We start from the raw sequence: 23,517 nt of genomic DNA on the forward strand, positions 1-23,517 counted from the left end.
TGCAGTTCCACCCAGCCTCATGTTGGATGATGAGATTAAGCTGACATCATGTCCATTCTCTGGTGCTATGACTCAAACATGGGATAGAGACCCAAAAATAAAGGACACAACTAAGAGTAGAATGAGAAACTTTTACATGAGGTGGAATTGATTGCTTTAACATGAATAATGCTGTCTACAAACTCAGCTGCATGATTTAATATTTCTGAAGGCAATCATATACAGCAGAGAAAGTGGGATAAGCTAAGTTCTGTACAGGACAGAAGCAGATCAGAGCCTAAAATGTGAAGCAGTGGAACTATACACTTGGTGTGTCCAGGATTTGATGAGCCTATGGGTAGAAGCCATGAATGGTTACTGCCCCTACAACAGAAAAAGAAAAATGTGACTCTCTTCTCACCTCTGAGGTTCTTCTCAGAGGTGTTCCCAGCTGTGTGAAGTGAGATGACAAAAAGAAGAGACTGTTGGTCAGGACTTTTAGAGAGACAAAAATCTGATAAATGTTCAGTTCTTGCCCTGACCACGGTTCCTGCCAGGAGTCCAGGTTCCTTTACAAAGAGAAGTGACCATGCCCTTTGGAAGCTTGTCCCCCATGACAGAGAAAATGAGGATGCCTGTCTACCCATCTCCAGGAGCCCCCATACTTAAAGTATGACTTCTGCACTTCCAGAACGGGCCATTTTGGGGCTTTGATGGACAGTGTAGCCATCAGTGGGAATTAATTAAAGACAGCCAAATAGAGCACCCCTGTGCTTTCCAAAACATATGGGGACTCAATGTAAGGCAATGTGAAAGGACAGCATGCCAGCGGCTGCTGTTGACACTTTTTCTTTCTATCTATAACAGCAGTGTGGCGTTGCTGTGGTACGCTATTGGATGTCTTTGGCCCTCCTCAACTAAGGAGGTGGGTTGATCCTTAATTCCAAAGACCGAGGAGGTGCCTAACCAATCCTTTTCTCCTCCCCACCATCTCCAGGCTGCCAGAAATTCTCTAACACCACTATCAGTCTTGATCAAAGATGAACAATTTTATTACAGTAGCTTAGAAATTAGAAAAATGTCTCCGGAAGATTAGTCTTGTCCCCCAATATCTAACTAACATGACACATGGGAGTAGTCTGTCCACATAAGAAATCTGGCCAGAGGACGTAGTGTGGGTTATAAGAGGCTGTTCCCCAACACTTGGCTGCTTCTTGGTCACATTGGCACACCATTTTTTGGCATCTATCTGTCAGTGTATCTGAAAAAGAAAATGACAACAGAGGGTGAACAGTTCAAATCGGACCAAGAGCATCAGACAGTAATAGCTAGCGGCAAATTGGCAGTGTCTAGAAAATGGTGCCCGCCATACGATACCCACTGAATACATGTTCAACTCATCTTCCTAAGTGGTCATGAGGGTTAAGTGCCTCAGTTTTCACCCAAATTCAGTGACCCTTTTTGAAAATTTGCACCTAAATCTTTTTTTAACCAGCCTTTCACTTTGTACTTATTATAAGCATCTGTAATGTGGTTACTCCTCTTCTTCCACCACTTCTCAAAAAGCTGCATATATTAAACTTTGCTTCTGTTCTGAAAGGTGACTCCGTTTACAAGAAGGTGTTTTTCTCAGCTCTCAGCCCTGGAAATTCAACATGCATTTGAGAATCAAGTTGAGTTCTTTCCTTCTCAGAAACACCATAACTGGTTATAAAGCAGGGGTGGGCAAACTTTTTGGCCCAACGGCCACATCTGGGTATGGAAATTGTATGGCGGGCCATAAATGCTCATGAAATTGGGGTTTGGGGTGCGGGCTCTGGCTGGGGGTGCGAGCTGTGGAATGGGGCCAGAAACTAGGAGTTCAGGGTGCAGGAGCGGGCTCTGGGCTGGAGGTTGGTGTGGGGGGGGTGAGGGCTCTGGTTGGGGGTGTGGGCTCTGGGATGGGGCTGGGGATGAGGGGTTGGGGGTGCAGGAGGGGGATCAGGGCTGGGGCAGGGGGTTGAGGCACGGAAGGGGGTCAGAGGTGCAGGCTCCTGGCGGTGCTTACCTCAAGTAGCTCCCGGAAGCAGTGGCATGTCCCCCATCCGGCTCCTATGCGGCGGCACAGCCAGGCGGCTCTGCGCGCTGCCCCATCTGCAGGTGTCACCCCTACAGCTCCCATTGGCCGCAGTTCCCAGCCAATGGGAGCTGCAGGCATGGCGCTTGGCGGGGGCAGCGTGCAAAGCCCCCTGGCTGCCCCTATGCATAGGAGCCGGAGGGGGGACATGCCGCTGCTTCCAGGAGCCGCACGGAGCCACAGCATACATGGAGTGGGGTAAGCCCTCAACCCCGCTCCCTGGCGGGAGCTTGAGGGCCAGATTAAAATGTCTGAAGGGCCGGATGCGGCCCCCGGGCTGTAGTTTGCCCACCCCTGTCATAAAGGATCTGCAGGCCAAATTAGACTTTCAAGGGCCCCCTGTATAGCCCCTTTGTTGTTGACAGGTTTGCACAGGCATAACTGATTGGAACTTAGTAAGCAATTCCATTGATGGTGCTCAAGGAGGAGTGGAACCCTGCTTCCTCTTCCAGAGCTCTCCTGGCTTTGCAGGGTACAGAATAAAACTCAGTAAAAACTTAGGCCTAGAATCACAAAGGTATGTAGGTGCTGTGACACCCAGTTCACATCACCAAACTTTTAGGCACCTAGAAAATCACAGGAACACATTGCAATCTCCAAAGCCTGAGTTAGGCACCCAGGCTCCTGATACAACGAATGTAGAGAAATAGGTGCCACAAGCTGTCTAAGCCCATCTTGTGTAGATTGGCACCTATCTCTGCTGCTAGCCACTCTCAGCTGTGAACCCTCTTTGGAGGTGGGCACATAAGGCATTTTTTGCAAGAAGTGGGGATGGGGAGCAGCTTCCACATAACTTTTAGCCCTCTGGTTAGGGCACTCACCTGGGATGTGGGAGACCCTCAGTTTATGTCCCCCTTCCATCTGATGAGGCGAAGGGATTTGAAACCTCTCACATGAATGCTCTAACTACTGCACTATTGTGTTGGGGGTGGGTGTTCCCTCAGTCTCTGCTGTTGAAACTTTTCCACTGTAGATAAATACTTAATGAGTACTTGAGAGTAGGAGGCCTGGAGTCTAGGTCTCCTGCATCCTGGGTGAATGCTCAGCCCACCAGCCTACAGAGTCGTTCTCATGCTTGGGTTCTCTCACTCTTGGGTTCCAATGACTTTCATTTATCCAGAGTGCCACACCAACAGGAGCGACTGAGGGAGCCCCACCTCAAAAATTTCTATTTTTGCCTTGCCCTCCCCTCTCAAGTTCTCTCTGCAGCATGCCCAGCATCTTCAGTTTATTGCACTTAAAGCAGTTTGGCTTGGCACTTATTGCCGCGAGAGCGGACTCATATCTTTAAGCCTGCCTTGCAGCTTGCAGTATTTCATATTAGTATTTTGAGTGTTTACGGAATGCGATTCTCACATGCAGATGGGCAGAAGACAGAGCAAAGCACATTCTGAAGCATGTTTGAATGGAAGAAAATGGTATCTCCATTTTTCGTTCAGCAAATAAAATTGCACGGTAGCAGCAAAAGAGGGAAAAAATAAGTCCCACTGTAAAAGGGGTTTCCATTTTGTTCCTCTGTAAATATTTGTATTTATGACTCAGTGGCTGACAACAAGTGATTTATTAACCCACAGCTCAAGTATCATAGAATATCAGGGTTGGAAGGGACCTCAGGAGGTTGTCTAGTCCAACCCCCCGCTCAAATCCCCAGACAGATTTTTGCCCCAGATCCCTAAAAGGTCCCCTCAAGAACTGAACTCACAACCCTAGGTTTAGCAGGCCAGTGCTCAAACCACTGAGCTATCCCTTCCTCCCCACAGTAGGCAATGAAAACAGCTCCACTTTTAATTTTCCTTTCCATTGTTCAGATAAACCTCACCAGCATTTCCTGGCATTAAATCATTCTTCCCTTTTATTTGTATTGAGTCAGCAGTAACATCTCCCTGGACCAGTAAGGACTGCTGTGCTCTAGGTTAGGGCAGTTGACTTGCCCTAAGGAGAAGGCATGCAGTGTTTGCATCGCTAATCTCCATTGGGGGTTATGTGAGGGAGGGCAGCTGTTAGCTGCTGCATTAGAGAAGGGCTAGTGGAGGCTGTCACGGGCCCTTGCCTTGGCTTACCATAGAGTTAGCTCAGTTCTATTTAACTCATGTTTGTTGTGTGACTGTAGGGACCATGAATCAGTGCATCCTCACACAACATTCATACCTGTGTTTAGTGCACTTACGGCTGTGCCTCACAGCCACACTATGGCTATTCTTTCACAGCAAAAAATAGGTGTGTTTTTACATCAAGATAGCTAACCCAAAGTCAAATCAAAGTGGAGACGAGGCACAGGTAGTTTTACCTGACTGTAGCTACTACCCCCGCCCCCCACATTTGGGGTTGAACTTGACTAGCTACATCAAGATAGTCCCTCCATAGGTGAAGATCTGGAGGGAAGGGATTAAAGGAGTTTGGAAGGAGTTGAGGCCACGGAGAGAGAATCATGGTTTTAGAAAATATTTTTTAAATGCTCCTGCTCCATTTGCAGTACCCAAACAAAATGAATTTAAATAGAAGTGGCTCCTAATGTAAAGGGAATGGAATAAATCTAAAACACACAAGGAAAGTGGAGTCATTTCCTTACCGCACACCACAGCATTGCGTTCACAAGTCCATTCGTATCTCAGCATCTTGGGGCTGCAGCCTTCCCGCTCTGCCTTGTCATAGCAGCAGTCATGCTTGTGGCAACACCTTTCCGCAACAAAGAGATTGAGTTGTGTCTGTTACTTTCTGTGGGCTTTTCTCAGGGCATTTCCCAGTATGCAGCAGGAACTATGTGGTCACACAAAACAATTTATGACTATTTGCACGGGTATTTCCCTAGGCTGGAGGGGAAATTCTCTATTGTTCAGACAAGTGTTTGATCATTACAGTGAAAAGCAACAACCCTTCAGAGTTTGTTATTAATATTCTGCAGATGCTAATGGAGCAAACAGAGGAGTGACACTAGGCTGTGCTGCCCTTTCTCATGTACACTTACAGCAGGTGCTTAAGAACGTGTGTCATCAACACTTCTTTCTGTGACTGCTTAGTCCAGGATGTGGGCCTGATTCTCTTTTGCTCAAGGGCAGTGGATCTCCCATCTTGGGGAACATCTCCAGTGTAAGAAGCTTTCCTAGTTGGTATAGAGCTGGCGGAATGGCTCTAGGCCAGACTCCTTTGCACTCCTGGTTTAGGAGGCATACTTCAGGAAATGGGAAAGCGGAGTAGGGCCAGAGCACTACATGCACCAAGTATTCTCAGCCCAAGAGCTGCTCTATCTTACGGCAACGGCCAAGCAGGCCATTAGTCAGGGCCAGAATACTACAAGGTGAAATGTGACACCTTCCATGACAGTGCTTGTATTTTAGATCAGGACATTTCAGCAGAGTCTCTGTCAGTCACAGATTATTAATCTGCTCTACTTCATCCCCTCTCCCCTGCAGGGCAGGGAAGCCAGTCAGGGGTCTGTCCCTTTTCCCCTCTTCCCAATAGGGTTTGGGGAGCCAGCTGAGTGAGGAGAGGAGGTGAACAGGGGACTCCCAGCTGGGCATCTCTTCTACCCCATCTGCCACCTTTCTTGTTCCACCCACTGGCAGAAAACACTGGGAGCCCCAGGATCTCCCCAGCCAGACACCAGCTCCTCCTGCTGCTCCCTCTTCCCATGTCCCTGCCTGGTGAGTCCGCACTTCACCAGTCGGCAATGAGGAGGAGCTGGGCCTCTCAAGCCTGGGAGAGGGCGAGGAGGAGAAGGGAAGGGAACTGCTTCATTTCCTCCTACTACTCTACATCCTGATTGTGAGATCAATTGAAATACAGTGATCTCATTGGTCAGCAGCAGATCAGAGTGGGTGAGATCATTATGGGAGTCACAATGCTGATGACTTCATCTCTCCACTATGTTCTGTCAGAGCCAGTCCTTGCACCTCAGTGTCAGTTCTCTCAATTCCACCAGGGCCGTTCCCAGCCAGGCTCTGTCACTGATAGAGATGGGCCTGAGCAAAAAGATTTGGATCCCAACCCGAACTTTGACCCCAAAGAATGGGGATGCTGGGTTCCAAGGTTTTGGTTCAGGCCCATCTCTAATTGATACAGTGATAACAACACAGCAAGGCATTGCGGGCTGTCAGCAAAGCACCTGATCTTCCAATAAGTAAGTACAACGAGTCTCAGGACGGTACTTAGCATGGGTTAATGGGGATGGCTGCCCATTCCCAACTGGTCTGTGCTCACTCCCTCCGCCTGTTTGTGTAAGGCAGAAAGAGGAGGCTCACAGGTCTCCCTGAGCGGTCACTGACTGACGTATCTGTAATAAAATAAATAGAGAAAGGGCCGAGGTGCTAAATTCAGATCTAGATTTCAAAAGCCCCAGTGTCTGGATCTCAGGTATGGGTTTGATCCGTTACAGGGGATGGGTTGGGGAGAGGAAGAGTTTTGATATTCCAAGCCAGATCCTGGCTCAGATTCCAAACCTCCACAGAGCTTGGGGGTCTTTAGATCCAGGAATTTGCTCCAGGCCCCCTTCAGCCTATACTGGCTGAAATGATGCTGCTTGAGAGAAAATACGAGACTGGTTTGGGAACTAAGGGTCTGATCCAAAGCTCACTGAAGTCAATGGAAGTGTTTCTGTTGACTCCAGTGCATTTTGGATTGGGTCCTAAGGGTGCTAAATCTGGGATTGGGCATTTTGGATTGGGTCCTAAGGATGCTAAATCTGGGATTGGGCATTTTGGATTGGGTCCTAAGGGTGCTAAATCTGGGATTGGGCATTTTGGATTGGGTCCTAAGGGTGTGAGGGGACAGGACGTTGCTTGTAAGTGTCTTCCAGGGAACAGTATAAGTGAGAACGGGGATTTCTCACAGCCCTGCATGGTGGCAGAATCAGGAGCAATGTCTTGAAGCTAAGGAGACAAACACTTAGCTGAAACATGGGGGAAATATACTAATACTGAGAACAATTGGAATAAACCAGTAAGGGAGGCACCAGAAAAGGCCTGTGAAGTCAGGGAGAGGAGCTTGGCGGCCGGGAGAATAGAGCAAAGAAATCCAGTGTCAGAAATAATCACTGCAAGAAATATACACTTAGGGGCCTTTGGTCCATGAGTATTTTCAGGGTCAGGGTCAAAAATACTCCTGGGTGTAAACTTCATTCATGAATATCTTCAGTAATGAACAGGATCCCCATGACCTCCAGGGGCCCAGCCCCATCCCTGCACCTGTCTCCTGCCATGTTCTCCAGGGGCACTATTCCACTTGTCCTGGATCCGGCTATTGCTATAGTTTCCAAGTGGTCTGGCTCAGAAAGGGAGAGGGATTCTGCGGCTCATCTCTCTGGTCCCTTTGTCACTGTTGTCCAGGCATTCTTCTCACACAGCCTACCCCCCATTCCTCATTCCCTGGCTGCAAGCTGGACTCCCTCTGTGTCTCCCCTACCTCCTGCTGCCTAGCTCCCTGGAACAGTGCAGGGAGTAAGCACCATAATCCCACTAACTCCCCTTGTGGGGAAAGCTGGAAAGCAATGGCCAGCTACAGGGCACAGGCAGAAAATGCAACGTTGGACCCCTGGCTACTGTACAAAGGTGACACAGGCCCTCCGCAGCAGCACCACTGAACTTGGTGCAATTTAGGCCAAATGTCACGTGACACCCTGGCACCCCAATATTCACCACTGTCATGTAATTAGGGTATGTTTTGTACAAAGTATGCCTTGTGAGGTATCATTCTAAAAGTCTTGATCTGCTAGATAGTAATCATAGAATCATAGACTTTAAGGTCAGAAGGGACCATTATGATCGTCTAGTCTGACCTCCTGCACAATGCAGGCCACAGAATCTCATCCACCAACTCCTGTATCAAACCCCTCATCTATGTCTGAGCTATTGAAGTCCTCAAATATGGTTTAAAGACTTCAAGGTGCAGAGAATCCACCAGCAAGTGGCCCATGTCCCACGCTGCAGAGGAAGGCAAAAAATCTCGTTGGATTGTATGTGCTATTGTCTATGAAATTTGGCTATGTATGTGTTACTGAAACATGTGAGGTTGAAAACACCCACAAGCAGCCTTTCAGGTACAACAGTAAAAAGGCCAAACAATGTTAATGGCTCACTGAGGAAATGCACACAAGCACAAGGATTACCCTAGGAACTGTGTACAATAGACACCTCTCAGAGATAGCACTGCACAATGGGAACTGTTTGACCCAGGACACAGCAAAAGAGCTTTCCAGCAAGGGGGAAGAAGATATAAAAGGCGGGGAAATGACATCATGGGAGGACTTCACTCTCCCTATAACAACACACCTGGAAACACCAGAGGAACAAAGACTGAACAGGGGGGAAGTGGTGGTCCCAGGCTAGAGGGATTTCTAGACTGTGTATGAAAACCTGGGAGACCCAAGCTGCAAAGCCAAGGCAACTTGTGCTTTAAGAATCTGCCAGACTGTTTATCACTCAGGGTGAGAATTTGCTAATTCATATCCTACCTATCTAGTATGTTAGGCTCAGTTTGCGGTTTTGTTTATTTACTAAGTAATCTGTTTGCTATCACTTATAATCACTTAATCTATCCTTTTGTAGTTAATAAACTTATTTTATGTTTTAATCCAAACCAGTGAGCGTGTCTGGGGAAAATCTCAGCTTGGTTACCACAAGTGTGCATGGTCATCTTCACAGTGAGGGAGAGGCGGACCGGGTGTTAAATCCATATACTGGCCAGATTTGACCAGGGCAGGACGGTACTGCTCTGGGGTCCTAGGCTGGTGGTTAGAGCCAGCATGTAACTGCAGCTGGGTGTCCCCCTACCTGTGTGAATGCTGGTGAAAGTGCAAGCTTGGAGGGCTTTGCAGCTTGTCGCAGCAGCACAGTATCAAAAGGAGCCCAGGCTGGTGGATCAGAGGGCTCAGTGGTACCCCCAGTTCCAGGTGGCACCCCGGGGGGAGCACATCACAGTCACATTCTACAGTCAAGGTTGTAGTTGCACAATCACAGGGAACACAGCAGGGCTACAGTAATAATACAACTTCTCTCCATAGGTCTCACAATGCGCAAGCGTCGCCAACCGACAGAGGGGGAGGGAAGGCAGAGCTCTGCAGCAAAAGACTGGAGCCCATTAGCAAAGAGCAGTTTGAAAAGCCTGCCCAGCATCCACAGGTCACAAAGAAGCAGGAAGTCAGAGTGTTTATCTTGTGCTATTTGGTATTGTGAGTTTTTTGTGGCGGGGACTTGATTTATCTGGGTTCTCCAAAGTACAATGCATATTTACCGAGCTAGAGAAAGTATTTTTACCAGCATTGCAGTTCACAGAACATGGATAACCTACTTCTCTGCCCTGAGGAACACGCAGAGTAAATAGGAGAAACCCACAAACATTCCCCAGAGACAATACAATCTTCCCCCATCCCTCTCCTTCCTCTATCCACCATGTCCACACCTTATTTTTCTCCACACAATGTTCACACTTGTATCCACGTTGGTAAGATAATTAGGGGAATCCAGTTTCATGCTTCAGAGCTTCAGCTGATTTTCTGCTGGGGTCAGGAAGGATTCCCCCCCCCCCCCCAATTCACAACTGGCTGAATGAACTATCTGTTTTTTTTCTTCTCTTTCCTCTGAAGCATCAGATCCTAGTTACAGCTGGAGGCCGGACACAAGCCCAAAGGGACCAATGGTCTGAGACAATAACTATAAATCTTCTGAGCCCAGATGTGGATTAGCTGTGTGATCTTTGTTCACAGGCTCAGCATTAAACTGATGGCCAGATTTGGGGTCTGAAGGACTTTTTCTCCAGGTCAGATTGGCACAAACCTTGTAGGTTTTTCGCCTTTCTCTGCAGCATCGAGTAGGTTCATCTGCTAGGATCACCTGGGCCTATCACACAGACACCAGCTTCCTCTCACGACAGGGTCCTCAAGCTCTGGTGGCACCTTGGCCCTGCCTGTTTTCTGGCTGTGGCTAAGGACAGTTTAGTCTCCTGAGGACTCCACATTTGGCAGGATAATTGGCTTGGTTTGGGATTTTATGCTGACAATTTGCAATAAAATTTGTTGGGAAAGATTCTTGCGTGAGGTGTTTTTATATTTAGTCATCGTTGCCGGTGACGCAGGGACATTGCTACAGTGACTAGAGCTGCAGCCTCTGCAGCCAGAGATGAAATGGCACTGGCCAGTCCAATGGCTGCACCCAGAAGGAGCTGGTGAAGCTAAGGGCACAAAGGAGCAATTGTTTTAATCAATGAGTGGAGCTGGTGTAGGCTGACATCATGGGGAAACGAGGGACACACAACCCTTAAAACAGCTCCCGAGGGGCGCTGTAAAGGCCTCTGTGTGAACCCCTCCAAGAGGCTGCCGCACTAGCAGAGGGGAATGTGTCCACGAGATCCTGAGGTGCTGGCAGGGAAGGAGAAAGGGAAAATACAGGGTCAGAGGGACAGGGATAGGCCCAGACATTGTGATGACCCAGTGAGACCACAGCCCAGCCCAGCTCAGCTCCAGGTCATCCCAGTAAGGGTAAAACAGGGATAAAGGGGGAAAGGTGCTGGGTGGGCCAGCCAATGGGCTATTTACCATAGAATTGCTCAACTCAGAAAGCAAAGGGGCCAGCCAAGGGTCACTGAAGCAAATTCACAGGAGAAAGCCCTCGGTGTTGAGAGATCCAGGGAGCACAGGAGCTGGACCCAGCCAGAATAAATGCTCCCCCCCACGGGGATTTCCTGCACCTACAAGTGCAGAGTCAGGTATTACTGAGCTAGGAAGGAGGGGCAGGGCTAAGAGCAATGAGTTTGGAGGGTGAGTTAAATAGAACTGAGCTAACTCTATGGTAAGCCAAGGCAAGGGCCTGTGACAGCCTCCACTAGCCCTTCTCTAATGCAGCAGCTAACAGCTGCCCTCCCTCACATAACCCCCAATGGAGATTAGCGATGCAAACACTGCATGCCTTCTCCTTAGGGCAAGTCAACTGCCCTAACCTAGAGCACAGCAGTCCTTACTGGTCCAGGGAGGTGTTATGGCTGACTCAATACAAATAAAAGGGAAGAATGATTTAATGCCAGGAAATGCTGGAGAGGTTTATCTGAACAATGGAAATGGAAATTAAAAGTGGAGCTGTTTGCATTGTGCCATACTTGGGCTGTGGATAAATAAATCACTTGTTGTCAGCCACTCCACTCGTATGGGTATAGATTCCCTCCACTCGTTTTCTCAGCCGCTGAGTCATAAATACAAATATTTACAGAGGAACAAAATTCCCTCCACTCGTTTTGTCAAATGCTGTTCAGAATGTGGAACTAGATCAGGACCCTGAGAAGAACCCAACTGTAAGTGTGATGTTATTGACATAAACTGTGACCGTACAGACCATTGTTGCAACCAGGGTCCTATGATTGCACCAGTTCTTATACAAAGGAGGCCAAGTGGGGTGTCTATGGGAAGGTTGTAGTTTCCTGGTTATGATTATGCTGTCTGTATGGGTGTATCATTTTTGTATTTGAAGTTATGAATATTGGCTAAGTACTTGTTTGATTCTAAGTAGCCTCCGTGAAGAAAGCTTCTTGAGAAAGGACTATTCTCAGTAAGTACCCAATCAAGAAACACTTAACTCACAATGGACTTTGGGAGGCACCAATCCACATCTGAGCTTTCCTGGGAATGTTCAAATTAACATGTAAACAATGGCGTCGGCCTGCAAAAAGCTGAATCATTCATAGACATGTGACTTGCCCAGGTGGCTGCAAACTCCGTCTTGTTGAGGGAATTTTACACAGGAGAACAAAGGGGTTTCCACCCACCAGAGAAAGACTATATAAGGCCCTGGAAACACCTCCATTTTGTCTTCCACTGGCTTAAAAGATAGCCTCTCCACCCCAAAGAGATGCCTGAAAGAAATTGGAACAAAGGACAGTAACTACGGGAGTGTGAGTGATTGCTGGACCCAGACTAGGAAGGAGTCTAGTCTATCAAAGAAGCTTATTGGAACATCTCTGAGGGTGAGATTTACCTGCATTTAGTTTCCTACTCTATTAAGCTTAGACTTGTGTGTTTTATTTTATTTTGCTTGGTAACTGACTTCGTTCTGTCTGTTATTACTTGGAACCACTTAAATCCTGCTTCTTATATTTAGTAAAATCACTTTTTGCTTATTAATTAACCAAGAGCAAGTAATTAATCCCTGGGGGAGCAAACAGCTGCGCATATCTCTCTATCAGTGTTATAGAGGGCGAACAATTTATGAGTTTACCCTGTATAAGCTTTATACAGAGTAAAATGGATTTATTTGGGGATTGGACCCCATTGGGAACTGGGTATCTGGGTGAGAGTGACAGGAGCACTTCTTAAGCCATTTTCAATTACATCTGCAGCTTTTGGGGGACGTGGTTCAGATCTGGGTCTGTGTTTATAGCAGGCTAGCATGTCTGGCTCAACAAGACAGGGTACTGAAGTCCCAAGCTGCTCAGTGGTTTGAGCATTTGCCTGCTAAACCCAGGGTTGTGAGTTCAATCCTTGAGAGGGCCACTTAGGGATCTGGGGCAAAAATCAGCACTTGGTCCTGCTAGTGAAGGCAGGGGGCTGGACTTGATGACCTCTCAGGGTCTCTTCCAGCTCTATGAGAAAGGTATCTGACAGAGGTTCATGTCTCTTTCCTCACCAAGCAACAGTATAGATCCCTATATGGCATTTCAAGTGCATCTGCCATGTAGTTACTTTTAGATCCGGACATTTCAGAAGAGAGATTTCACACAAAATGTGTGTATTATGTATTATTTATCTGCTCAGACAGGTGAGGGATCTGACAGAGGTTCATGTCTCCTTCTTCCCCTTTCCTCATCTAGAGTTGTTACCTTCTTACTTTGTAGTTGACTGGGGAGTCATCTAGGGGACAGATATCAGCTTCTAGGGGAGATCATTAATGCTGGTTTTATCTCTGGGGTGTTGTTCCCTCCCCCAACAAAATGGTAAAAAAAAAAAAATTAGAAGCCATCTCTGTGTTGAACCTCTCTATTTCAGAGTGTAACAGGTCAGGGCCCTCTTGTCCCACTCACTTCACGTTTGGTAGAAATTTTCTACTTCATGCCTTTGTCACTTCTTGGCTAGATTACAGCAATGCAATATACCTGGGCATGAAGCCTTCAGCATGTAGGAAATACCAGCTAATACAGAATGCTCCAGCACATCTACTCAGCAACATGGGTTACTGTGAGCACATCAGGCCTATCCTCCGCTCTGTGCACTGGCTTCCCGTAGAACATTGAATCAAGTTCAAGTCTTGGTCCTTATCTTCAAGGCCCTCAATGGCTTGAGCCCAGGGCATCTAAAAGATCAATTATTGCTCTGAGATGAAGACCATGATTTATAGCTTTGCTCCTCTGGCACAATGGAACTTGTATAATAAGAGTAAAGCCTGTGCAGGAGACAGAACTTTCTCAGGGGCCAGTCCGAGACTGTGGAATGGACTCGCCCAAGAACTAAGGGCCATCACAAACCTCACCACCTTCTGCTCTAACTGCAAGGTGCATTGCTTTGACTCTGCCCTCTCTAACATAAATACAGAGCAACATCTCTCTCCCTCTCTCATTTAAAAAACAAAATCAAATCAAAACACCCCACAGCGCACAATTTTCCCTCTAGCAAGAGGGTGCCAAAACCAAATCATGTGGCAGATGTTAGTCGCATTTTGCGTAATGCAGTACTGCAAGGTGCTCAGACACTACAGTAATGAGTGTGGCATAAGAACCTCTAAACTAGACTAGATCTAATCTATCCTTTTTGCCGCTCATATGGCTTCTTTGGTGGGTTTCAGAATTGCTGTGATCCAGACTCAGAGCAATGGGATGGGACGTTCAATTCCTGCCCAGAATTACAGGACGAGATCCAGTAAGTATTCACAGAAGTTATGCATGTTCTGACCTTATGCCTAGCCATATTCTGAAGATAGAAAAAAGATCTCTCCCTTTGATTATTTGGTTCTTAAAACTAGCTCTGTGTCTACCAAGCAAACAAACAAACAAACAATCATATTTTATATAGAGGAAACTGCTTTATGGCCATGAGTACTAACATGTCATTTGAAAAGAGATAGCCCAGAAGGCTGGGTTTCTTGAAATGGGGATAGTCCATAAGCATAGACAGCTGGTAAAAATATTATTTGGAGGGATGAGCAAAACTTAATAACTACTGTGCTCTCTGGGGGTGGGATGTGTGTGTGTGTGTGTGTGTGTGTGCACGCGTGTGTGTGTGTGTGTGTGTGCGTGCGTGCGTGTCAAGCCCTGCTCTCTGCTCCGTATGTAGGTCCTAGTCTCTATCCTAGCCTGGTGTGGAAGGGAGGACTAGAGGGTGGGTTGGAGAGCAAGCTCACTCCACACTCACCCTGCAGTGGCGGCTCCTGTCCTGAAGGGTTGGGCCTTGCTTTCCATGCCCGTCTGTTGGCTCTCGCCAGAATTCGTAGGCGCTCACCACGTCACATGATGCACATGTCCCCGGACCGGTAGGGCTCCTCCTCTACAATGTCCCGTCCCCTTCCTGGCCCTGGTGCCACCAGCCGCAGGCCTTTGCCTGCTGAGCTGGGCAGACCGAGATAGATTAGGGGTGGCTGAGCCCCCTCTAGCCCTAGCCATACATTGCACCTATGTTCATAAGTGATCAGAAGCAAAGATAACATGTCTGATTCGGATCCCACACCGGGGTAACTCTTGTCAGTTAAGTCAATGGAGCTAGACTCAGGTAAATCTTGTGAAAACAAGAAGAGAATCAGGCCCATTGGGTCAAACTCAGCCTTCGTTTACCTCCTGTGACTATACAAGGGCTGAATTTAGCCCAGTGTGCTTTCCTTCCATCTGCACTCCCAATTTAGTAAAGCAGCAATTTCATCCCACAGATTTGTCTGCCAGATAAATGCCAGGTTTTATTCTGAGCTTGCCTGTATGACATCAGCAATGATGACCACAAGATTATTCGCTACATTCAGAATTCTAGAAACGTAATTTAAAAGCAGCAACCCAACACCTAAAGGACATTAGAATGCGACCGGTCACCTGTTACATTATAAACCTAACAGAACATTCAGACTGAGGTCCTGTTTTCCCATTGGATACTGTAGCACTTGCTAATGGCTAAGCAAACCAATTTATGCTGCCCACAATGCAACACACAGAGAAGGAAGGTTCTATTGGGTTTATAGTAGTGATGATGAGTCACAGGTTAATTATTCCCTACTTTCAGATCACCTTGTTCCTGGTTTTCTTTCTGAAAGTTCAGAGGCCAAGATCAGAGGGAGGGAAGAATTAGCAGCAGCTGGCAGATGGGTGAGAGGTGCTGGCCATGTGGGTGGAGGTGAAAGGAGGAGTGGTAATTCAGGAGCAGTGAGGATAGGAGGAGCAGCCCATTGGTGGAGGGCCTGACCTGAGTGACAGGAGAGAGGGAGGAGGAGGGGGAGTAAGGAGCCAGAGGACAAGAGAAAAGGAGTAGTAGTGGGGAGCCAGAGAAAAGGAAGGAGCTAGAACAGTGGCACAAAGGGAGAGGAAGGAGCAGAACACAGGGAAGAGGAGAGTAGGCTGAGCTGGAAAAACAGACAGAGACAGCAAAGAAAGGGCTAATGAGAAGAACCAAATGCAATCAGTGTCAGCCAGCGAGATTACAGGCTGGCTGAGCACTGGGCAACAGGAATGAAAGCAGTTTCCTCTACTAGTTGGAAACTGCTTATTCATAAAGTATGTGCTAGAAAACCTGCACTTAAGGATATAAGCAGCTCTGACTAGCTAACTCCTTGCCCAGGACAACCAGAGATTAGGAGAACAGTGCAATGAGCGAATGTCACTGTGGCAATAGGTTCTGTTTGCAATTTTAGAGGAACAGACACCATCGTCTGTTCTGTCCTTTTTGTTTAATTCTTTGTGTCTTGCAGAAGGCTAGATGGCTCATTCACACAGGCCCAGATCCTCAAAGGGGTTTAGGCTCCTAACTTCCATTGATTTCAATCAGTATCTCACAGAATCAGGCCCTTAGTTAGGTGACTGTGGCTCAAGTCCTCTGCATGCTCATTGAGCTTAAACAGCGATATCTGAAGTTCTGGGAAATTCACAAAACATCCAGCAGAGTGCGATGGGGAAGGAAGTCTATTGACCTTTACCTACAGGAGATGAGCACTACTTGTTCATTTCATTGTAAGAACAGAGAGGATGGAAGGAGGAGGGGGGAAATGTAATGACTAGAATAGCACATCAAAGCCAGTGTTTGAAACCAACATTTTTAAACCAGTTGCCCAAAAATATGCCTTTTTATAGAATAAAAAATGTCTATATTTAGACCTACTTTAATATTTAGACAGAGATGACTGATTTTATAATGGTGTCAGTAGCAAAAGCAGAAATGTTTAAAGGATGAGTCATTTTAAATATTTACTGCTCAAGGAAGTTGGCTTTACCACAGTATTTGTGGTGTTCATTATACTTACAATGGGAAATACTGCAAAAGCCGGGTTCATCATCACTAACACGGCATGATGTGTTGATTTTTGTAACGGCGTCATCAGGGAGAGGAACCCAGAAGTTTTCTCCAACAAATATGAGAAGGAAAATGTTTAGGGCCAGATCCAGTGGAGCTATGGAGCTGGTTTATAACAGCTGAGGAATTGACCCAGAATTTCTGGGGGCCTACAAAATAATTTTCTGTAACCAAGCAAAGCAGGCAAGGAGTATTAATATCTGTAGTTAAAGGGTTAAGTTTAAATTTGCAAAAGTGGCCACTAATTTTGGGTGCCTCCACTTGTTGGGTCCCTGATTTGAGCCACTTAGGGTGAAATTCTGGCCCCTCTGAAGTCAATGTCAAAACTCCCATTGATTTCCATGTGGCCAGGCTGTATAGAAAAATTGCAAGTGCCTGCAACAGCTGGATATGTTGGTAAAGCACAGTGAGTTATTTACTAAATGGGCTGATATCACCTGCCTTCTTTCCTGAAGAAAGAAAAAGGTAAGTGTAAGAGCCACCCTGCTTATTAATTTTAGATAAGCAGATGGAATTGTGTGGCTAACTTGAAGGTGCAGAGATGGACTGCAACGTGGGCAAAAGTTTTCTATAGCAAAAGGATCAGAGCTCACAGGCATTCAGACGGATCACAGCCTATCAGACAAAATAATTAAATATACGCCAGTCAGTGTGCGTAAGAGAAGTAAAAGTATTGCAGTGGAACAGGGGCAGGGCCGGCTTTAGGACCTGTGGGGCCCAATTCCGTGGTCCGGGTCTTCAGCGGCACTTCGGCGGCAGGGGGTCCGCTCTGCGTCTTCCGCAGCACTGAAGGACCCCCCCACCACTGAAATGCTGCCGAAGACCCCGGAGCAGCCTCCCCCCCCCCCGCCGCCGCCGCCGAAGACCCCGGAGTGGAACCACCACCACCCCCCGCCGCCGAAATGCCACCGGAGCAGACCGCCCCCGGGTGAGCCTAAGGCGTGGGGCCCTCTTACCAGCGGGGCCCGATTCCGGGGAATCGGGGGAATCGGCCTAAAGCCAGCCCTGTTTATAGAAGCATTGGCTCCTGCTTTGAAAATAAATAGCTCAACATCTTCTCAACAAATACAAAAGCCAGAGAAGGGAGAGAATATTACCCATTACAATATACTGTTCCGCCAAAATCATCTGTTGGTTTAATATAGTAAACAGACGTGGGGTGAAGGCAAGGAGCTTGAGTCGCTCCTGCACCAATATGGGATTCTCTCATAGGAGAGGAAAAGCAGAGTTTCCACTACTGCCCTTCCCTGTGTTGCCAAGCATCCACTCCCCTAGGGTGGGACCCCTTTTCAGTCAGCACCACCCACTATACTGGTTACCCCCAGTAAGTGAAGTTGCACCAGTTTTGGGTGGCCACAACCTGGTCCCCTAGTGGAGTCTCTGTCTCCAGGGAACTCTGCCACCATTCACCAGAGGTTAAAAGTCCTCATGAATATGCTGGGCAATACCGCTGTCAATGTCCATGCGACATACACTTACAATGGTGTCTGTGTTACCACATTTTAAATTACGTTTCTGGTCCCAAACCAGGCCTAATTTTCTCTTGGTTTGCATTTGGCAAAGGGGTCAATGGGGTTTTATAGGGTTGCCAACTTTCTAATTGCACAAAACCGAACACCCTTGCCCTGCCCCTTCCCCCCCTCTTCCCTGAGGCCCCGCCCCTTCTCCAAGGCTCCTCCCCTTCTCTGAGGCTCCACCCCTGCTTACTCCATTCCCCCTCCCTCTGTCACTCGCTCTCCCCCACCCTCACTCACTCACTCATTTTCACTGGCCTGGGGTAGGGGGTTGGGGTGCGGGAGGGGGTGAGGGCGTTGTCTGGGGATGACGGGTTTGGGGTGCAGGAGGGAGCTCTGGGCTGGGGTTGAAGGGTTTGGAGTGTGTGTGTGTGGGGCGCTCCGGCTGAGGCAGGGGGTTGGAGTGTGGGAGGGGGTACGGGCTCTGGGCTGGGGATGCGGGGTCCAGGGTGGGGCCAGAAATGAGGGGTTCAAGGTGTGGGAGGGGGATCCGGGCTGGGGAATGGGGTTGGGGTGTAGGGGGGTGAGGGTTCCAGCTGGGGGTGTGGTCCCTGGGGTGGGGCTGGGAATGAGGGGTTTAGGGTGCAGGAGGGGGTTCTGAGCTGGAGCAGGGGTTTGAGGCACAGGAGGAGGCTTGGGTTGCAGGCTCTAGGAGGGAGATTAGGTGCAGGAGGGGGCTCGAGGCAGGGGGTTGGGGTGCAGACGGGGTTTGGGATGCAGGATCTGGGAGGCAGTTTGGGTGAGGGAGGGGGCTCAGGGCTGGGGTAGGGGGTTGAGGTGTGGGAGGGGTTTCGGGGTGCAGGCTCTGGGTGGCGCTTACCTTGGGCAGCTCCCCACAAGCGGCAACATGTTCCTAGGGAGAGGTGCGGCCAGGTGGCTCTGTATACTGCCTCCACCCACAAGCACCGCCCCTGAGCTCCCATTGGCTGTGGTTCCTGGCCAATGGGAGCTGCGGAGCTGGCGCTCAGGGTGGGGCAGGGTCAACGCAAGAAGACCCCATGGCTGTCCCTCTGCCTAGGAGCCGAGGGACATGTTGCCACTTCTGGGAGCTGCGCGGAGCCAGGTAGGAAGCCTGCCAGCCCCGCTGCGCCGCCAACTGGACTTTTAACGGCCCAGATAGCAGTGCTGATTGGAGCCCCCTGGGTCCCTTTTCGATCAGGTGTTCCGGTCAAAAACTGGACACCTGGCAACCCTATACATGGATGTAACTGAGGGAAGAATTTAGTGGCGAGACCAGAAGTATACATGGGCATATAAGTGATGTTCTTACCAGTCCACTTTATCTTTAGGCCAACCTCGTCCTCCCAGACCACAGTAGCATCCGTAACCTAGATACGCCAAAGCATTGCGTCCTGTGCCACAGGATATGGTTCCTGCTAATTCAAGGAGTCCTCTTGTGTGCAAAGAATGGGTTTTCCCCAGTGCGCCTTTCCAAACTGCAAAGAGAGGATGTTGTTTCACACAGGGTTTGCACAACACCTTTAAGGATTTTCATTGCTGATTTCTTTCAAATTCCCACTGCAGATTTTAGGCCTTATTGTGCGTTTGGGCCCAGTGCACAAACACACTGCCACTTTCCTTATTATTCCTTATTACTGTTGTATCAGAGTAATATCTACAAGCCACACAGACTGTAAAGTTACACCTTTATCAGCAATGGAAGGCCTGCGTCATTTAACAGTCACTGAGTACATACAATAACATTCCATTCCCTATTTTGAAGAGATGGCAGCTTTATTAAGGTAATATTAAAGGTTATATCCACCTTCCATTATAAAGCCTTATTTTAGGGCCACCCCACTAATTTTGGCCTTAAAAAATTCAGATTTATTCTGAAGGCAAAGGAGAATGTGCCTGCATAGTTTGAAGCAATCTCCTTAAACCATTTTTCAGTTGCAGGCCTTTAAACAATACCCTGATTTGAAACACTTATTTCTATCTTGTATCCCTCCTATTCAAAGTTGCGCCTCTCATAGACTGCAGTGGGAGCTCCGAGGACTCACCTCTGAAAATCAAGCCTCTTATTTGGATGATTAAATATGGATTTTGGTGCCTAACATGATGATAACAATAGCAGCAATTAGTACTGTTTTCACTTATTGTGATGCCTCAGTGCACCTATCCATTGGTCTGAGTGCATCATACTAACAGTTAGCATTAGCCCCTCCCCATACTTTCCACCCAGCTCCTCTGTTCTTCAGTTTTCGCCTCTCTCTCTCTCTCCATCCATTCATAACCACTCAACCCACCCCTAAGGTAAAAGCTAAAATAAACTGATGGATTTTTCAGCATTCTTCACTCAAGAGTGGGATCATATTTCAGAACCAACAACCCCAGACTGAAGTTGCCTGGCCACTTATTCCCTGCTATTTGAATACACTTGACATCTTCAAAGTGCTGTGCAAACATTGACTAATCCCCTAAACCATCCATGTGAGGTAGGGACTAGATGCTATTATTAAGACCATTGCTTTCCTTTTAAAACCTGCAGTTTTAATCCTTCTTCCCTGCGTGTATCATATGCCGTAGCTTTCTCTAAGGGCTTGATTCAAAAGCCCATTGAAGTCAATGGGAATCTTTCCCCAGTCCTGAAAAGTTAGAGGTTCATTTCTTCAGAGGAAAAAACGACCTCATAAAGTAACCGAATATTAAGCATTAAAATGATCAAGAACCCTCTGACAAAAGTGCAACAGCAGCATAAGCACAATCAAGGAAAAGACAACACACTGAATCTTTTCCAGCATTTTAGGTGACTGTAGCAGCCTTTTTCAGGAGGAATTCCGTGCACTGATGTTATAGTGTTTTACACAGGCTTCTTACTGTTTCTCATGCCATTCCCTCTGGGATTAAATACACATTCCTGAAAAAGTAACAACTTCCCTTTACTAAACACTACCCTGAGTATTCAGGTTTTTTTTAAAATGGTAAAAGCAAACAACAGCTCCGTTATTAGAAACCATAGAGAAGACCCTATTTCCCTGCTATAAGTGCCAAGTGAATGGGGGTAAGAGACAGATTCTTCTCTCAGTTACCTTGGGGTATATCCAGAGTAATTCCACTGGAATTAGCAACATTTCTCTGGATTTGCACCCAGATAACCTATATCCGGATCATATCCAGCATGTATGGGAGGGAGGCTGTTTCTTTCTCAGAAATATGCATCCAGTCCCAGAAGAACATCCCTGAGAAACTATGAACTATAACAACATCACAGTTATTCCTGGGGGACAAAAAGAACCCCAGTGAACTGAGCCTGAATGAGCTGCTTTAGAATCTGCGCTCCCCCTGCATTTAAAACAAAACAGGGGCCAGTGTAGTGTCTGACATTACTATTTTTTTTTTTCTTTTTTTGAAAACTGATTAGATTTCAATTTGACATTAGTATCCCTTTATGGTTCTGAAGTCAGCTCTAACTTGCTTGCCTTGCAAGCACACTATACATTCAGTTGCACAGTTAGCAACCTAAATAGTAATTGAAATGACTCTTTATGTGTCAATGACTCAACACTGCTGTAAGATCCTTGGAAAAGTTGGAGAAACCCCACAGCAATCTGAATGTAGCCAAATGGCACATCTGGAGTACTTTCAATTGGCATTGAACATACATTTCATATACAAAATGTACATGTACATACATTTGTATATGAACATACATTTCATATACAAAACAGATGAAAGTGCACAATTAGTGCACTAATTGTGCACTTTCATCTGTTTTGTATATGAAATCAGGCTGAGTTAAGATGGATCTGAAAACTTAAACTTTCCTGTTATTTCCGGTGTTTAAATTGTCAGCCTTTATGGTGCATTAGTACAGGATTTTGCACTTAATCAAATTGTACTGCACTAATGATCACTAACCTTAATGCTACCTCAGTGTTTAGGGGCTATAGAATACAGCTGTGTTTTTATAAAGGGATTTGCGTTTTTAACTCCTTTTTTTTCTTGAATGTTAGATGAATTGGAAACAATTTGCTCAAGAGTCACTGGTATAAAGAAAAGGGGTGAAACTGAAAACAATATTTCAGAGAAGAAAAGTCAACACATGAGGCTTTTCAGAATAAAACTGGAAACTTTCTAAATTAGAAGAGAAAATAAAACATGTTCCTACAGTTACAGTCTTACAGAATTACCATGGAAATGAATCAGCCCAGGCACAAAATATACTCAGACTTTCTTTACCGTGATAATGAGAAAATGAACGATAGTTAACTCACTGGTCCAAATGCCAATGATTTGCCTTGGGCAAGTAAAACTAGGCAAGGCTAATACAGTACGTGGGCTGCCAAAGTGAAGGGGGAAGCTGCCCTACACACAGAGTGGGAGAAACAAGAGGGTGGCAGAGATATAGGTGCTCCCAGGGGTCCAGCAACCACAGCTGTACAGAATTTGTACTCACCTGCCTGAAGCACCAGCAGCATCAGCAGCCAGAGCCCCATTGGGAAGTTAGAGGGTTGTCAGCGCCCTGTATGCCTCTCCCTTTCTAACACTGTCTTGTACACTCAGCCTGAGCGGCTGGGGGGTCCCTGCAGAGCTGCTCTCAGCTGGTATACCAGGTGAACCAAGGCGTGGGTGTGTATAACACTCTTCCTAGGCTGCTGCTCCCATATCTGCTCCAAAGTTTCATATATACATACACAAACACACAAAAGTAAGACACTCTCCTTTGAAATCCCAAGTGCCCTGTGCGCTGAGCCTGCTGCACGGTCCTTTCCCCTTTTTCTGCCAGCAGGGCTCTGTGCCTCTATTTGCATATCACTCCTGTAGGGAGGGGCTGCTGGAAGGGAATTAGACTGGCACAGTCTCTTACAGACAAGTCTCTAAGCTTGTGCTCCTTCTCTAAGCTGTTTGCCTACAGACCCCAGTTAACCTCCTAGCTGCTTCACAGGAGAAGTCGGAGTCCTGGCTTCTGTGACCTGGACTTTCAGATTTTGATAGCTGTGGTGTAGCACAGTGTGTGGGGGGGGTGGAGGGGGGGGGGCTTTTCCTTGCAGATAATTCCTTTTTGTTTAACACTGAACATATAAAACTATAAAATCTGACTGAAATATCATGAAAGGCAAGTGTCTAAATATAAACCAACTGAGTTTATTCTGGGCCATGCCACAGCAAAATATATACCCAGCCCATTTGTTCTAAACTGATCTAACTAGCTAGCTCATTTCTTCAGTGCTATCCATATTCACCCTTCAGCCACAAGAACAAGCCACAGCTTCTCAGGAAGAAAGTCCTTCTATCTAGTCTGCGCCTACTGTCTTGAGGTTGGGAAGATGAGTTGAGCTGGGTTGAGATGAGTCGAGCTAGGAAATGAAGCCATGACAGTGTTTCAAAGTCTTCTCTTAAGAACCCCAAAAAGCAGGGGAAGGTAAGGTGGGCAGCATAATTCACTCCTTCATTATTTTGTCCACTAATTAAGCCTCATATCCACCATGAAGTTCCAGATCCACATCTTCTTG

General features: G+C 47.1%; 1 protein-coding gene across 1 annotated transcript; it reads right to left on the reverse strand.

Annotated features, from left to right (window-relative positions):
* Positions 1–1,091: 1,091 nt before the first annotated feature.
* Positions 1,092–22,500, reverse strand: LOC135873050 (phospholipase A2-like). The gene is made up of 4 exons (XM_065397525.1): positions 22,461–22,500; positions 19,332–19,497; positions 4,665–4,771; positions 1,092–1,240 (listed from the first exon to the last, which is right to left on the reverse strand). The coding sequence occupies exons 1-4, from the start codon at positions 22,498–22,500 to the stop codon at positions 1,092–1,094; spliced, it is 462 nt and encodes a 153-aa protein (XP_065253597.1).
* Positions 22,501–23,517: the final 1,017 nt, after the last annotated feature.

Source organism: Emys orbicularis, chromosome 1 (assembly GCF_028017835.1).
Source record: "Emys orbicularis isolate rEmyOrb1 chromosome 1, rEmyOrb1.hap1, whole genome shotgun sequence".
Taxonomy (NCBI): Eukaryota; Metazoa; Chordata; order Testudines; family Emydidae; genus Emys; species Emys orbicularis.

Bases quoted from the DNA above. Each gene is read 5' to 3' on its own strand.
- LOC135873050 (XM_065397525.1), bottom strand. From the start codon at position 22,500: ATGGGGCTCTGGCTGCTGATGCTGCTGGTGCTTCAGGCAG. The intron at 19,498-22,460 runs GTGAGTACAAAT...CTCTCTTTGCAG, and splicing joins GCTGCTGGTGCTTCAGGCAG to TTTGGAAAGGCGCACTGGGG. The intron at 4,772-19,331 runs GTAAGAACATCA...TGTTGCGGAAAG, and splicing joins CCTAAAGATAAAGTGGACTG to GTGTTGCCACAAGCATGACT.